Source organism: Durio zibethinus, chromosome 9, assembly GCF_047325235.1.
Source record: "Durio zibethinus cultivar Kanyao isolate XHJ-2024 chromosome 9, ASM4732523v1, whole genome shotgun sequence".
In the NCBI taxonomy this organism is placed as follows: domain Eukaryota; kingdom Viridiplantae; phylum Streptophyta; class Magnoliopsida; order Malvales; family Malvaceae; genus Durio; species Durio zibethinus.
Window position 1 is genome coordinate 6,771,738 of NC_143170.1, and position 14,961 is coordinate 6,786,698.

The 14,961-nt window shown below is 29.6% G+C and overlaps 1 protein-coding gene across 2 annotated transcripts; it reads right to left on the reverse strand.

Moving 5' to 3' along the window:
* Positions 1-1,223: 1,223 nt before the first annotated feature.
* Positions 1,224-6,133, reverse strand: LOC149516764 (putative choline kinase 1). 2 transcript variants are annotated; one of them, XR_016345116.1, is made up of 9 exons: positions 5,912-6,133; positions 4,949-5,325; positions 4,188-4,309; positions 3,914-4,109; positions 2,616-2,733; positions 2,463-2,510; positions 1,866-1,966; positions 1,616-1,778; positions 1,224-1,410 (listed from the first exon to the last, which is right to left on the reverse strand). XR_016345116.1 is itself a non-coding variant. In XM_089765749.1 (8 exons), the coding sequence occupies exons 2-8, from the start codon at positions 5,297-5,299 to the stop codon at positions 1,683-1,685; spliced, it is 1,032 nt and encodes a 343-aa protein (XP_089621875.1). In that variant the 5' UTR covers positions 5,300-5,325; positions 5,912-6,133; the 3' UTR covers positions 1,472-1,682. The 2 variants fall into 2 exon arrangements, 1 of the variants encoding a protein (XP_089621875.1); XM_089765749.1 differs by lacking the exon at positions 1,224-1,410 and having other exon boundaries at positions 1,472-1,778.
* Positions 6,134-14,961: the final 8,828 nt, after the last annotated feature.

Below are 14,961 nucleotides of genomic sequence, written 5' to 3' on the forward strand. Positions count from 1 at the left end.
CTTAGAATTGTTCCATGGTCAGATCGACTTGTGGTGGGGCAAATCGATCTGAATGTTAGTTGTTGTGTGTTTATGTCCCAATCGGAATGACTATTTTTCCTTTTTCTAAAGTTTTCTTCCTAGGTGGCATTATTTCGTGCTCAACTAGTGAGTGGGAAAGTCCCCTACCTAGCATGCCAAATGCTTATGTCGAGCTCCAATGTAAAGGTGTTCTTGGAAAAACAGAAAAGAAAAGCAATTAGAGGTAAAGACAGTAAATGTTCCTTACATTTGCACTACAACACATAAGTCAAAATAAGTGAAGTTGAAATGAAAGTAATATAAAGAATTAAAGGTAGATGGAACTTGCCTTAGTGTTGCCTAGATGTTCGTATTTATAACTAAGAGGTATAGGATCCTTGGCGGACAATAACGACAAGGCTGAGCTAACATGGCACTAAATGTATTAGGTCGGTACAAATGTCCGAATTACCTCTGACTATCTGCTGAGGGCTCCTAATAAGGAAAAAGACCATTATACTCTTTTAACCACCAAATACCCTCAACAATTTTGTTATATGATTTATATTTATCTTTAAGATTAATATCATTTGTAATGGTAACAAGTACTATATTCCAAATGTTAAATATTTTGAAGTATTTTTGTATTTTTAATATTTGAAATTCTAATTTTTTAATATAAAATAATATGCATAAATTTTTTTTAATTTTATTTGATATAAAAATAATTAAAGTAAAATTTAATTAATTATTAACTCATAAATTTTGAAAATATACTAAAAATTTTCTTATTTACAAAATTTAATCTAATGTCTTTAATGATCCTTTTCTTCTTCACTACATTTCACCTCACTGCTGTTGCTACATTTGCATCCAAATATATATCTTTACCATTGATTTTAATTTTACCTCTATCATAATTAATTTCACCAATATTGCTGTTTAAATCCCTATGCCCATCTACATTGATCCTAAATTAACTCACACCTCGCAAGTAAAATTTCATAAACTCAAAGCCTCCTAACAAAAGCAAATTCCTGTTCAAATCTTTGCTTTAGTTTTTCCTTTAATGTAGGGAAAAAAGATAAACATTCCTTATAGTTATTTTTATCTAATGCCATTTTTCGAATGGTCAAGCAGTTTTATGTTACAATGCTTCTGCTAATGCGCTTTGCTTTAGAATGGACACTTTGAAGGCAATTATATTTTCAAATAATGCCATAGAGAAATCCTCTTTTACTGAGAAAGCATCTTATTCTTCAATTCATTCTGTAAGACTTTTGTTTCTACACTCAAGACATAGGCCAATTCAGCAGCATTTTGCTCAAGGAATCATCAAAAAGATGCAAAGATGATTTCCCAGGAAATCCTCGATGCCTTCAACAGACTGTTTATACTCCTTTCCCATTCCTGGCAACAGAAAATGTTGTAAATATTCCCAAAAAAAAAAAAAAAAATCAGATTTCAAACATACATTCCAAACAGCTTTCATCTAAACTTTTGAGAAGTTTTTAACTCTTTAAGAATTTGAATAACAAAATTAACAATTCTTAAAAGAGAGAATTCTCATGCAATTTATAGGCACCATCAACAGGCCAGATTCATTCTACATAACCTTTGCAAATCTATAGCTGCACTTAAGGCTACATTGTTATTTGTCAACATGGGCAATGCCTAACGAGTCAGGAACCCAAGAGCAAGGGCTTTCTTAACCAGTACTGCTGAAACCTCTGCCTCGCATACTCCAGGTAATCAAAATCTATCTTGTTTACATGACCCTGTACACACCAATCAGAGAATTAGTCCACAAAATCTCTCACAGGAAAGTTAATGGAAAGCAATGAAAGGAAGTTGGAAACACCTACCGAGATGATTCCCCATAAGCCCCAAAGCAGATGATTAGCAAGAGTGTATTTCTCTGCATCCATAAGTAGCTGCTCCACTTCGGCGTCACTGGGTTCATTTCCTGCATGCAATCAAGGAAAAAAGGTATGTTAGAACTGATCAACATAGAAATTTTCAAGACATGACTCATATGTACCATCATATGGGTAAAGGCTTGTTAGATATATTCAAGCCTGAAGTTAAGTTTGACAAGAAAACTAAACCGGATTAATTCAACCCCATTGCTCTTCTTTTATCCAAAGTCATTAAATAAAGAAGACCATATTCCCAATAACCCCAAGATGACAACTGAAAAGCCTAAAAGGAAACTGAATTTCCTTATTGAATGAAGTTTGATAGATAGATGCATGGAAAAACCCCACATAATTACAGACAAAAGACAGAAAGCCTAGGGATGACACTTTCACTTTATGATTTAGTTGCCTTTAAAAATACTTCAGTCTAGTAATGAGACTTTCATTTAAACAAATAACATACTTCACTAGAGTAGTCAGACTATTTTTATGCTAGGTTCTAGCCAAATACTCTTCCATACAGTACACAGAATGATAACTAACCTGAAGATGCCAGATATGCACAGATGAATCTTCGGCGCTCCTCCATATCTGTTGTCCAAATGCAGAAAGAATAGGTATGATTAGATCTAAATATGCTCAATGATTTTGAAGCCAATTAACATGGGATGCTTAAAAATTACAACAGATACTCACCAGGGTATATGCTGTAGTCCAAAATATGGGGAGTCTCAGAATGATAATTTGCTGCCATCTCACAGAAGTGATTTGCAAGATCATAAGCAACAGGATTGTAGCTTGCATACTCATAGTCCTGCAAAAAGGGATAAATAATTCCTTATAACATGCATAATCAGCACAAAATTTCATTTATCTATCCTGCAAATGTCATTTTTACTCACATCATGGAAGTTAGCCACAAATGTATGCCAAAATATGTGAAATATTTGCACCAAAGACCATGTCGTAAGCAATGCAAAAGAGAAAGTATCAGAAAAATAGTATGAAAAAAGCACGCAAATTTCAGGAAAACATGGAAAGTTCATCAAACAATAATTTTCCTTCCTGCATTCCCTATTTCAGAGAATAGATAACATACTTAGTGTTTGTAGATGATATGTAAAGAGTGTAAAGTCATGGAAACAAAACATGGCCCATTAAATATCCCCACACAGTCAAAGCCTCAAAATTTTTGAAATCCTTATCTAATATATGGGCTTTTTAAGAGATAAATAGGAATCTCAGGAAATAGGCTGACCCAGTCCCTTGGCTTCTCATCTTTTGCTTTTCTCTTTGTTTCATATACTCAGTGCAGTTAAAGCTTCAGCTGCAACTTGTTTCATATACTCAGTGCAGTTAAAGCTTCAGCTGTCACCATACAGACCTCATCTGCAATTTCAGTTTACAAAAATCAAGAAATAAACAAGATTTTATGATATATAGTAACTTGTTATTTTGAACTAGAATAAGACTTCACTAAGTGATAAAACATGAAGTTAATAAATCAGATAAACAGCTCAATTGACTAATTCCAATTTGGCTGACCATTAGTCTACTCTCTGAGCAGTCCACAGATGAAATAATATTGCCATTAAATCAAGCAGAACAATTTCCACAAAAATGCACATATATTACTTAGTAGTTGTCCAGTCTTATTACTGTTTTCTACAAGAAGAATAAAATGACCGAGATCCATTTATTGAAATGTTGACTACTAACTTAAAGAGTGCAAGAGTTTTTGGTTGAATAAAACAACTTTCTGATATGTTGATTGGAGGAATAGTAGTAAATGCATGTTTAACAATTATTTAGAAGGAAAAGGTGATGGTTATAACTTCAATCAACATGCGCATTTAGCAGTCTCCCCTTTCACAGGCCAAAAGAAAGAAAAGCGAGAAAGTTGATGCCAGAGAAAATGCTAAACTCTAGAACTGAAAGCACTGTATAGAAGCCATACTTGCAAGCAACTAATAATATCTAAAGAGAAAACTTACGATTAATGTAATTGCTCTTGTCTCTTCATCCATCATTATGTTACCGTATTGCAAATCATTGTGACAAAACCCAATCTCTTGATAGCCCTGTGTTAACTCTTTTTCTAGGATGCTGATTTCCTCTCCCAGAATATCCAAGCCAAATTCTTTTGCAGCTTCTGGGGAACTGATTTTTTTTGCCTGACTAAGCCAGGTCCTGGTATGAAGCAAAAAGGGATCATATACTTTCAACTCAAAATATAAAAGCAATAACGTCACATATGGATAATAGTACCTCAATCGCTCCCAGAGAAGTACATCCTTTGGACCAGGCATGCCAAGATTGTTGAACTCTCTCAATTTAGCTGCTACAAGAGCAGATATTCCAGGGTCACGGAGGTCAGCAGCAGAGAGCGTCTGGTAAATAAAAAAAAAAAAGTAAAGTGAAAGGGGCAAGCATATAAAAACAAGAGACAATAGCATTAGATTCTTAGCCTTATGTTCCAAAAGATTTGGCTTGAAGCCCAAAGCAAAAATACCCAAAATTAGTTACTTGAATCTAGTAGTCATTGGATGCTAAAATAGATTATCATAGCTCACCCCATGTTTGTGAATAAGAAACTAAACAAATTAATAGTTGATGTTACAAAAATTTGCATATCATTTACAGATTGAGGAAGAAGCGGGAGACCTTTCATTAAGTAACAACTGGAGGGCACAAGGAATTTTGGGTTATGCCAGTTAATTCCTTTTCCAGAGGTACTTGTTTGATTATGTTCATAGGCATGAACAAAGAACTGAGGATAATTTCTTAGTAAATCAGGCAGCTTCATGATCTAGTCTTCTTCTAATGGTTCTAGACAAATGCTCAACTTTTGAAGATCATTAAGCAAAGAAAGCATCAACTCATAAAGCATCATCTATGAACTGTAGTTAAGATGTGGTTATTCTATACTATACTATTAACATTAAAAAAAAGGTTCTATAACCCGGGGTATTGCTAAAATTAGACATCATAAAGATAAAAGTTAAGTTTTCACAGAAAACTTCACATACCCGGGCATGAATGAACTCCTCAATCCTTCCATCTGGAAACCGCCCAAGAAGCCTAGGTCCTTGACCGTGCTTGGACATGCACTCAAAGGTCCTAATCTCATCATCCCTATTGAAAAACACTTCCACACCTTCACCATAAATCCGGACCAACACTTTCTGATGAAGATCAGCATGTTTTGTAGGCCAGTTTATCTGAAAAACCTCGTTAGTCATAGCTCCCTTAAGTGGAATCACATGAAATTCTTCCATATCTTGTATCATATCTCCCCATTCGGATGCCACTGCTTTCAAAACTTTCTTCAGTTCTTCTGGTGCAGAACTTGGAATGAACCTATTTTTCTTTATAGCCATTTGTGTATCAGTAGACTAACCTTGACCTGTAATCAAAGACCCCAGAAAAGGTTACTCCTTCGAGAGACAACTTCATAAAATTGAGATAACAAGCAATTCAACCAGGAAAGAATACAGAATTTTCCTAGAAAGAACAGAACAGAACTCAGCCCAAAATAATAATAATAATAATAATAATAAATAAATAAAAGCTATAAGGATCCTACCCTCTCAAAATGGTTATACTTTTAAGTTCTAGCAATTCCAAATCTTCCAATATATTCATAAAAAGTAGTTCTTACCAACCAACCTCAGAATATCAACACCATGCATGTACCAAAAACACAAAAATCGAAGAAACAATTCGCGGAAACCTTCAAGATTTTGAGATAACAATACTCCCCAGAAAAGAAAAATTAAATAAAAGCTAAAACGATCAAAGCTTCTCAAAAAGATTACAGTTTAATCAATTTCAAATCTTTAAATATCTTCGGAGTTTATTTTAATCAACACCATGCATGTAGTAGTAACTCAATAATCAAAGAACCCATTTCAGAAAAAAAAACTACAAAAATTCGAGAAAACCGGCAAAGAACATAGAATTCACCCAGAAAGAAACATAACAGAGCTCACCAGAGAGAGACTGTATCCAAGATAGTTGCAAGCTGAGACACCAACTTTCTTTTTTCTTATTGTGAAGTGTAAATCCAAGAATCTTTGAAGAAAACAAAAAAAAAAAAAAAGGAGAGAAAGGCCCAAAGAAATGAAAACTATGATTGATTTGTATGCTTTTATTGAAAGGGACAAGAAGCAAATGCCGTTTACTTTTTCTTCGCTGGTGAAATGAGCTCTCCCGCGAAATATAGGTAGCACTGATAAGTTATATAGGGAGGGGGACCGTGTGTGACACTGTCTGTCACACCTTGAAACGCGTAAAAATGAGACAGACCAATAATTAATGGACACGTAGAAACTACTCCCAGCTGGAGTTTGAGTTTGATCGCTCTTTTCTTCTTCTTGTTTGTTCGTATGCTGATTTTTGGAATGAGAGTCTTTAGCGGTTGCCTTTGCCAGTTTGCAACTCAAAGTCTTCCAATTTGCAACTCAATTCCAATTTTCAACCAAGTTAACTCAAAGTCTTCCAGCCTATTAAAACTTGACATCTGGATTTGGATTCCATTCTTTTTGCGCTGTTTATTCTTTTCCACCGTTTGAAAACTTACCTCACTAAAAACATATTACATTTTTACTTCTAAAATTTATATTATTTATACATACTGTCAGTATTTTTATTTTTTTTAAATTCCTAATATTTTAATATGCAATCTAAAAATTATGGAGATAAAGATAAAAAGAAGAACAAAAAAAAAAAATCACATAAATGACCAAGGCCTGATTGACTTTTAAAAGGTTTCGTATCGATGACCAATAACTGGATAGTTTCTATGCAGTAATAAAAAAAAATAATAATTTTGGACCGTTTCTATTTGAGATACGGAATGCGTGGTTCTTAGTTTTCAGTTTTGACACAATTTGTGTTGACATTGAGTGTGCCTGTGTACGGTTACGGTCAGCATTGTCGGCAGTTATCCGGATATAAGAAATTTAAAGTTTAATTTATAATGATATTTAAAAAAAAAAAAACGACATCAAATAAGTTTCCAGTTTAATATTTTTAATTTTTAGTAAAAAAATCAAAATATATGAAATTGAAAAGATTTTTGCAAGTGTCTTAATCATTACGGCACTTGAGATTATCAAACATGTTTAAAACCCAAAAAGCAATAAATTCCATTCATTTCCGGCGACGAACCCACTTAGCTTTATGATGATAATTCATATTTTTTTAAAAAAAATAATAATTTATGATTCACGAACTAATGGCTTAGATTTTAGTCTTAATACATAATATTGTAGGACATATTCTTTCGTAAGGCTTGGCTCTTCCTCAGCAACAAAATAATGTTGTCTTCAACCTTTCTTTTGTTGAATAAAAATAAAAATTAATAAAAAAATTCATACCTGAGACTGTTTGATAAGAATTAAAAGTGTTTATGGATAATTAAGGTCTGACTGGATTGACATATTTAAAATTTTTCTTGTGGTTGGATTTGGTTGATAAAAAATCTGTTTATGTTCGTTTAATTTAAATTTAATATTTATCATATTAGAAATATTTTAATTTTTAAATATATTTTATAATTAAAATAAAATAAAAATATTCTTACAAGTCAAATTGAATTGGAACTTGAAAATCTTGTTCAAAATTTGATTCATCTGAACAATTCCAATAAGAATGAGAGGAGAAGGAAGGAAAGATAGTAAATGAAAAAAAAAAGAGATTTCTTTTGATGGGAGGAAAATGGAGGATTCGAAACTTTCTTTTCCTTTCAAATTTTTTAATCCAACTTTCTCTTTCAGATTTAGTCTTTTTTTTTTAATTGAAATGAATCATTTTATTTACAATTTTATTCATAATTTTTTTTTATTTTTTATTTTTGTATTAAATTAAAAAAAAAAACAATTTGCCTTCATTTTTTCACTTCCCTATATTTTTTTTACATTCCTTTCCCAAGCATGATTTAGGAGACAAGAATATAACAAGTACAATATATATATATATATACACATTTTAATAACATATTTTCCCCTTTATTACCTTTTCTTTTGATGAGGTTGAATTATTAGTCGATATCAAGAAATTAATAAGTAAATTTATTCAAAGTCATACGTCGGATTTTGGACAAACACTTTTAAATTTAAATTTTTAGAAATATTTTATTATTATATATTTTTATTTAAATTTAAAATTTATTTAAAAATTAATAAAAAAATATTTTAATATTTTAATAATAAATATAAATTAAATAAAATAGACAAGTGAAGAAAGCTCTACAAGTGTTAATCAACCTCGACAACTCTGTAAATAAGCAATTTTTATTTTTCGTGGGTATATGGAGGATAATCTAAAATAAGACATAATGATATTATATGAAAAATAAGAAAAAATATATAAAATAATATAAGTTAAAATTTTAATAAAAATTATATATAAATTTAATAAAAATAAAAAAAATTTTGTGTTTTTATTATCAATGTAAATTTTTATATAAAACTTTTAATTTTATATAAAATACGATATAATTACATATATTATTAATATTTTATATAATATAAATATATAAATTTTTAAATCTACTTATTAAATTTGAGTAATATACACTTATAAAAACAACAACTTTTTTAATGTATAAATAAGTCTCTCCTCTCTCATCTTTAGGTCGAATCAATTTAAAATTTAAAATTTATAACTTATAATTATTTTTTTATTCTCAATCTCACGTGTATTAAAATTTTCGGGAGATTAATTTTCAGTTTAGAGATAAAATTTTTCTAACCAAACTACATGTGACTTGTTATATATCTGAAGGAGCAAAATAAATGTATAAAAAAAAAAAAAACAAATTTTCTTCTCTCAAAAGTCAAACTTGAAGTGATGTCTTGTCAATAAATTAAGGAGTTTTTCAATTATTGTTTTGGCAGATAAAGGGAACTTTTGTTATTATTCAAAGTTATCCCTCCATCTAAGAGACACACAGGTATGCGGTCATCATTTCTTGTACAACTTCTGAATAGATAAAAGAAACATTCCCACGTTTGTATCAGAAAAGTAATGAACGAGTACGTTTTCTCATTACATAAAATTTTTAAAAACATGCATTTTAAATGTCATCATGATAAAATTCTTGTAAAATGTCTCAAATTACAATTTGAATATGTGAGGATTACTTCATGTGTCAACATCTTAGCATATTGGATACATTCAAGTTGTACAATGATTTTAGTGTCTCACAATCTTTTTAAAACACTTGATGATTAAATTAGTTAAAAGCCCAAAAATGATTTTAGTGTCTCACAATCTTTTTAAGACACTTGATGATTAAATTAGTTAAAAGCCCAAAAGGCTATAGAATCCATCCACCTTGGATGGCTCATGGTCACGGTTGAATAAAGTTTCCACCGTAGAATTTTTTTTCTAGTTTCTTTTCATTCTTTTGCACATAGTGCTACCTTTTGCTATTTTGTGCTCTATTTGTGGCTTAGAATTTTATGATATAGGGAGAGCGAAGGAAAAAAAGAGAGAAAGAGGGGAAATAGGGGCACTTATTAAAAAATAAAAAATAACAAAAATTTCAAAAATTATAATAAAATTTTTTAAAAATCTCAATTAAAAAAGTAACTAAAAATCTATATCAACAAAAAAAATGGAAAAATATTTGACAATTTATTAAAGTGAACTATTGAATCAACTAAAAATGAAAAAAAATATAAATATTATTAAAATATATTTAAATAAAAAATTTTGCTTGAACTTGTAATTAAAAACGTGAAGAATTGGAGTTTTAAATTAGACTTTGTCAATTAAAGTGACATTGACCATTTTATTCTTCTTAACTTAATTGCATGTATATTTTTAACTTTTTTTGTTTAAATAAGATATTCAAATCATATTTTTGGAATAAAAAAAATACTAATCAATTGAGCAACATGCTCTAATGTTATTTTATTTGGGGTAAATGCTCAATTTAGAATCTAATATTTGAATTTTTTTCAATTAAAGATATTATTTTTAATTTGATTCAATGTAAAATTAAATGTTTTCGAGTTAATTCAATATAAGATTCCATCACTACAGTATGATATATGCACATTAAGCTAAAGTGATTTTTTTTCTTACTATAAAAGTTAAAAGAAAATGTTTTACTTATTTTTTGCATTTCTGTTTCTCTATCTAATAAAAAAAGAAAGAGCATCCCTCTCTAAAAATCAAGTTGCCTAAATCCTAGTCGTCACCATTATCCTGGTCATTGTCTAGTCACCACTAGCCACTATCGACCTCCACTGGCTCGTCACCTTTCAACCCCAAAATTTCACTAGGTGCTTTTCTCAACCTCCTCTTTTTAGACCCGTGCTTGATTTTATTTGAAACATCTTCGAATCACCCAGATCTGGACCTACAGTCATGGCATAGAACTTCAAAATACTCTATTTTTTCATCGACCAAACACCTTTTCCTCCTAATGTGTTTTTCCAAGTCGAAACTCCCTCTTCACAAAAAATCTAAACCTAAAATAACCTAAAGTACTAAAAACCCAAAACTGTCTCTCTTATTTCGTTGCTTTTTTTTTTTTGTTTTTATTGCTTTTGGTGTTGCTATTCTCCTTTTAGGGATGAGTTTTTTTATGGATTTTTTTTATTTTTTTGGTTGTTAGGTAAAAAGGGTTTTTTTTTTTTGATCTTTTATAACTCTTTGTTTGCAATCAAATGGATCTCATGGCAACATACCTTCAATTATATGTTGTTAGTAGTTTCTTCAAATATTCTATCTTTTTCTAAATAAGAAGAAAAATGACATTGTGATTAAAGAGAAGTTTGGAGCATTTTGAAAGTATGAAAAAGAAAAAAATGTAGAGAGAAAAACATAATGAAAAATAAGACGGTTTGAAGCAAAAGAGGTGAGATTTTTTGGAGGTTGAAATTGTATGTCTTATTTGTAGATTTTGGCATTTTCAATTGTTTGTTGAAAAATTCACATAGATAACATGAATGAGAAAGTTAAGATGGATCGGTGGGTAAACTTTTGGCTCATTCTAAGGATAAAAGGTGATGATCGACAGTGATTACAATGGTGATTGAACATTGATTTCTAGGTTTATGAGGGGCTATCAATTTCAGGTCACATTTAAAACATTTTTAATTAAAAAAATAAAAGAATTTAATGATAAAATGACTTAACAATGTGTGCAAGTCATTGCCGTTAAGTAATCTTGATTTGAACATATTAAAAAATGATTGGTCCTACATTGATCTAAATTAAAATTAATATCCTTAATTGAGAAAATATCAAAATGTTAAATTTTTAATTGAGCATTTAACCTTCTATTTGCCACTTAAACTTAATAATAATATTAAGAACTTTGTTACATTTAATTGTCTAGTCAATGAAATCATTCCACATTTGTCAAATTAGCATAAATTCAATTAATATGTCAAATGCTAAGGAAGATCATTATCTAAGCTCGTCGCTACTATATGGGTTTGTTCCTGAATTGCTCGCTTATTCGGACTTTTTCATCCGTAGAGATAGTTAGCCCAACTATTTCTACTAACATTTCATCAATACGTCATTTCATGATAATTTAATTTATCTCTAATTTGTTTAGAATCATTAAATATGGTACACGTTCACTCATATGGATCTTTCTTGAGCTTTACATGAAATTCCCATCAATTGTCATCTATTCCAGTATATCAACACCCCGTTTCTCATATATAGAGTAAAATGATATCTAAATATACTATTAAGAACTTTTCATCTTTAGACTTCCTTAACATTCTTTGTAACTCATTTTCTTTCTTTTGAATTATAGTACTTTGGACTAATTTGGGTATTGGAGCACGCTTATTAAAAATACACTTTAATCATATTGTTTTACTACAAATCCGAACCAATTTCAACTCACTTTTACTTGACACACTCTCAACAAACACCAGCTAATTAATCTTCCCTTTACTTTCAATTACAAAATTGCAATGAACAAAAATAAGCTAAATCAATGTATTTAACTAGAGTATTCAAGGGCAATAACAAATTGGATTTAAGCACCTAATTGACATGTGTATGTATTTTTATTGAAGAATTGAATTGAAATTTTTTTTCTAAAAATATACTAAAATAAAAAAAGTATAACTCTATAAAGTTACCCAATGAACTATAGTTGTTTTTGAATTTGAATGTATGATAAAGTGACATGCACAAAACTGAGCTAAAAAAGTAAAACATAATTTCAATCAATATATGAGTTAAAACAGCTAGGAGCTTAAAGTAAAAATAATTGGTTAATTAAGTTAAAAAAAATTTTATGATAAAAGTGTATGAGTTGAATTTGAAATTTAATTTAATTAATTTATATAATTATTTTCAATTTAATTAGGACTCCATCACTGCAGTGTGATACACGTATGTTAAACTAGAGTGATTTTTTTTTACTATAAAAGCTAAAAGAAAAATTTTTACTTATTTTTTACATTTATATTTCTTTCCCTAATAGAAAAAGAGAAAGCACCTCTCTCTTTAAAAATCAAGCTGCCCAGATTCTTGTCATCACCATTGTGTTTACCGTCATTTAGTCACTGTTGGCCATTATCGATTATTATTGGTCGCTTACTTTTCAATCCAAAAATTATACCAAATGCTTTCATCGACTTTTTTTTCTTTTAGATCCGTGCTTGGTTTTGCTCGAAACATCTTTGAACCGCCTAGATCTGGACTCAAAGTCATGGCTTAAAATTTCAAATACCATCTTTTTTCGTTGGCCAAACACTTTCTCCTTTTAATATTTATTTTTTCAAGCCAAAACTCCCTTTTTCATAAAATATCTAGAGAAAAAATAATTTAAAGCACTCAAAACCCAAAACTGCCTCTCCTTTTTCATTATTATTATTTTTTATTATTGTTTCTATTGCTTTTGGTGCTATTGTTCCTTTTTTAAAGATGTGCTTTTAGTGTTTTTTTTTTCATGCTTTTGGTTGTTAGTAGAAAGGGTTTTGGTTTTTTTTTTTTTTGGTCTTTGTCGCTCTTCATCTACAATCAAATAGGTTTCATGGCAATATACCTTCAACTTTATGTCATCATTAGTTTCTTCAAATATTCGATCTTTCTTTGAATAAGAAAAAAAATGGCTCCGTGATTAAGGAGAAGTTTGGAGCATTTTGAAAGTGCAAAAAGGAAAGAAATGTGAAGGAGAAAAACATAATGAAAAATAGGATCGTTTGGAGCAAGGAAGGTGGGATTTTTTTAGGGTTGAAATTACGAGTCTTTTTTTTTTTTTGTAGATTTATGCATTTTCAAGTGCTTGTTAAAAAATCCACATAAATAACATCAACAAGAAAGTAAGATAGATCGGTGGATGAATTTTGGGCTCATTTTGAGGATGAAGGTCAATAATCGATGGTGGTTACAGTGATGGCCAATCATTGATTTCTAGGTTTATGGGAGTTTGTTGGTTTCAGGTCACATTTAAAAGCATTTTTAATTAAGAAAAAACAAAAAAAATTAATGATAAAATAAACTTAGCGGTGCATGCAAATCACTATCGTTAAGTAATCTTGATTTGAATACATTAAAAAATGATTAGTCTTACATTGATCTAAATTAAAATTGATATCCTTAATTAAAAAAATATCGAAACGCTAGATTCTTAATTGAGTATTTAACCTTCTATTTGCAAGTAAACTTAATAATAATATTATGGCTTTGTTACATTTAATTGTCTAGTCAATAAAATCAAATTCCACACTTGTCAAATCAACATAAATTCGATTATTATATCAAATACTAAGGCAGGTCATCATCTAAGCTACTCGCCACTATATGAGTTTGTTTTTGAGTTGCTCACCTATTAGGACTTTTTCATCTATAGAGACAGTTAGCCCAACTATTTCTACTAACGTCTTATCAATACGTCATCTCACGATAATTTAACTTATCTTTAAATTGTTTGGAATCATTAAATACAGCACATGCTCCCTTATATGGACCCTCTTTGAGCTCTAAATGAAATTCTCATCAACTGTCATCTATTTCAGTTATATCAATATCCCATGTCTTATATATAAAGTAAAAGAAAATCTAGATATACTATTATGAACTCTTCATCCTTAAGCTTCCTTAACATTCTTTGCAACTCATTTTCTTTTTCTGAATCCTAGTACTTTGGATTAATTTGAGTATTGAAGTACACTCCCAAAAAATAAATTTTGATACCCTTTTAATTATATTGTCTTACTACAGATCCATATTTGTTTCAACTCACTTTCACTTGAAACACCATCAATAAACACCAAACAATTAATCTTCTCTTTATTTTTCACTTACAAAGTTGCAATGAACAAAAAAAAGCTGAATTAGTGTATTTAACTAGAGTATTTAAGTGCAATAACAATTTGGATCTAAGCACCTAATTGACATGTGTATGTATTTTTATTGAAAGAATTGAATTGAAAATTTTTACCTAAAAATGTACTAAAATAAAAAAAAAATCTGCAAAGTTACCTAAGAAACTAGAGATGTTTTGAAATTTGAATGTATGATAAAGTGACATGCATAAAATTGAGCTAAATAAACTCAAAGATAGTTTCAATCAATAAATGAGCTAAAATAGGTAGGAGCCTAGAGTAAAAATAATTGGTAAATTAAATCAAATAATTTTTTTTTATGATAAAAGGAGTATGAGTTGAATATGAAATTTAATTTAATTAATATATACAATTATTTTTTTAAGAAATAAATATCTAACAATTTAAAATTCAAAATTTAATATTTGAGATTTATGCATTTATTTTCAAACTATGACTCTTTAAAAAAAAAGAAAGTCAATTTACTTAGTTTGGGACAACTAAATTTACGCTCCATCGGGAGTGTGACTATGGGCTTGAAGAAATAATCCACTGCCACTTTTTTTTTTTACCAATATCGCTACTACTTCTTATCTCTAAGTTTAGTACTTTATCAAAAAACAAAATTAGAATATTGTAAATTTCATTTTTACCCTCTCCAATACTGCCGCTACTTCTTACCTCTCAGTTTAGTACTTTATCAAAAAATAAAATTACAATATTTT

Excerpts from the sequence above, each read along its gene's own strand:
- LOC149516764 (XM_089765749.1), bottom strand. The coding sequence starts at position 5,299 with ATGGCTATAAAGAAAAATAGGTTCATTCCAAGTTCTGCACCAGAAGAA. Across the intron at positions 4,310-4,948 it reads AGGAGTTCATTCATGCCCGG|ACGCTCTCTGCTGCTGACCT; the intron begins GTATGTGAAGTT and ends TTTATTTACCAG. Across the intron at positions 2,734-3,913 it reads CAAGAGCAATTACATTAATC|GACTATGAGTATGCAAGCTA; the intron begins GTAAGTTTTCTC and ends CCCTTTTTGCAG.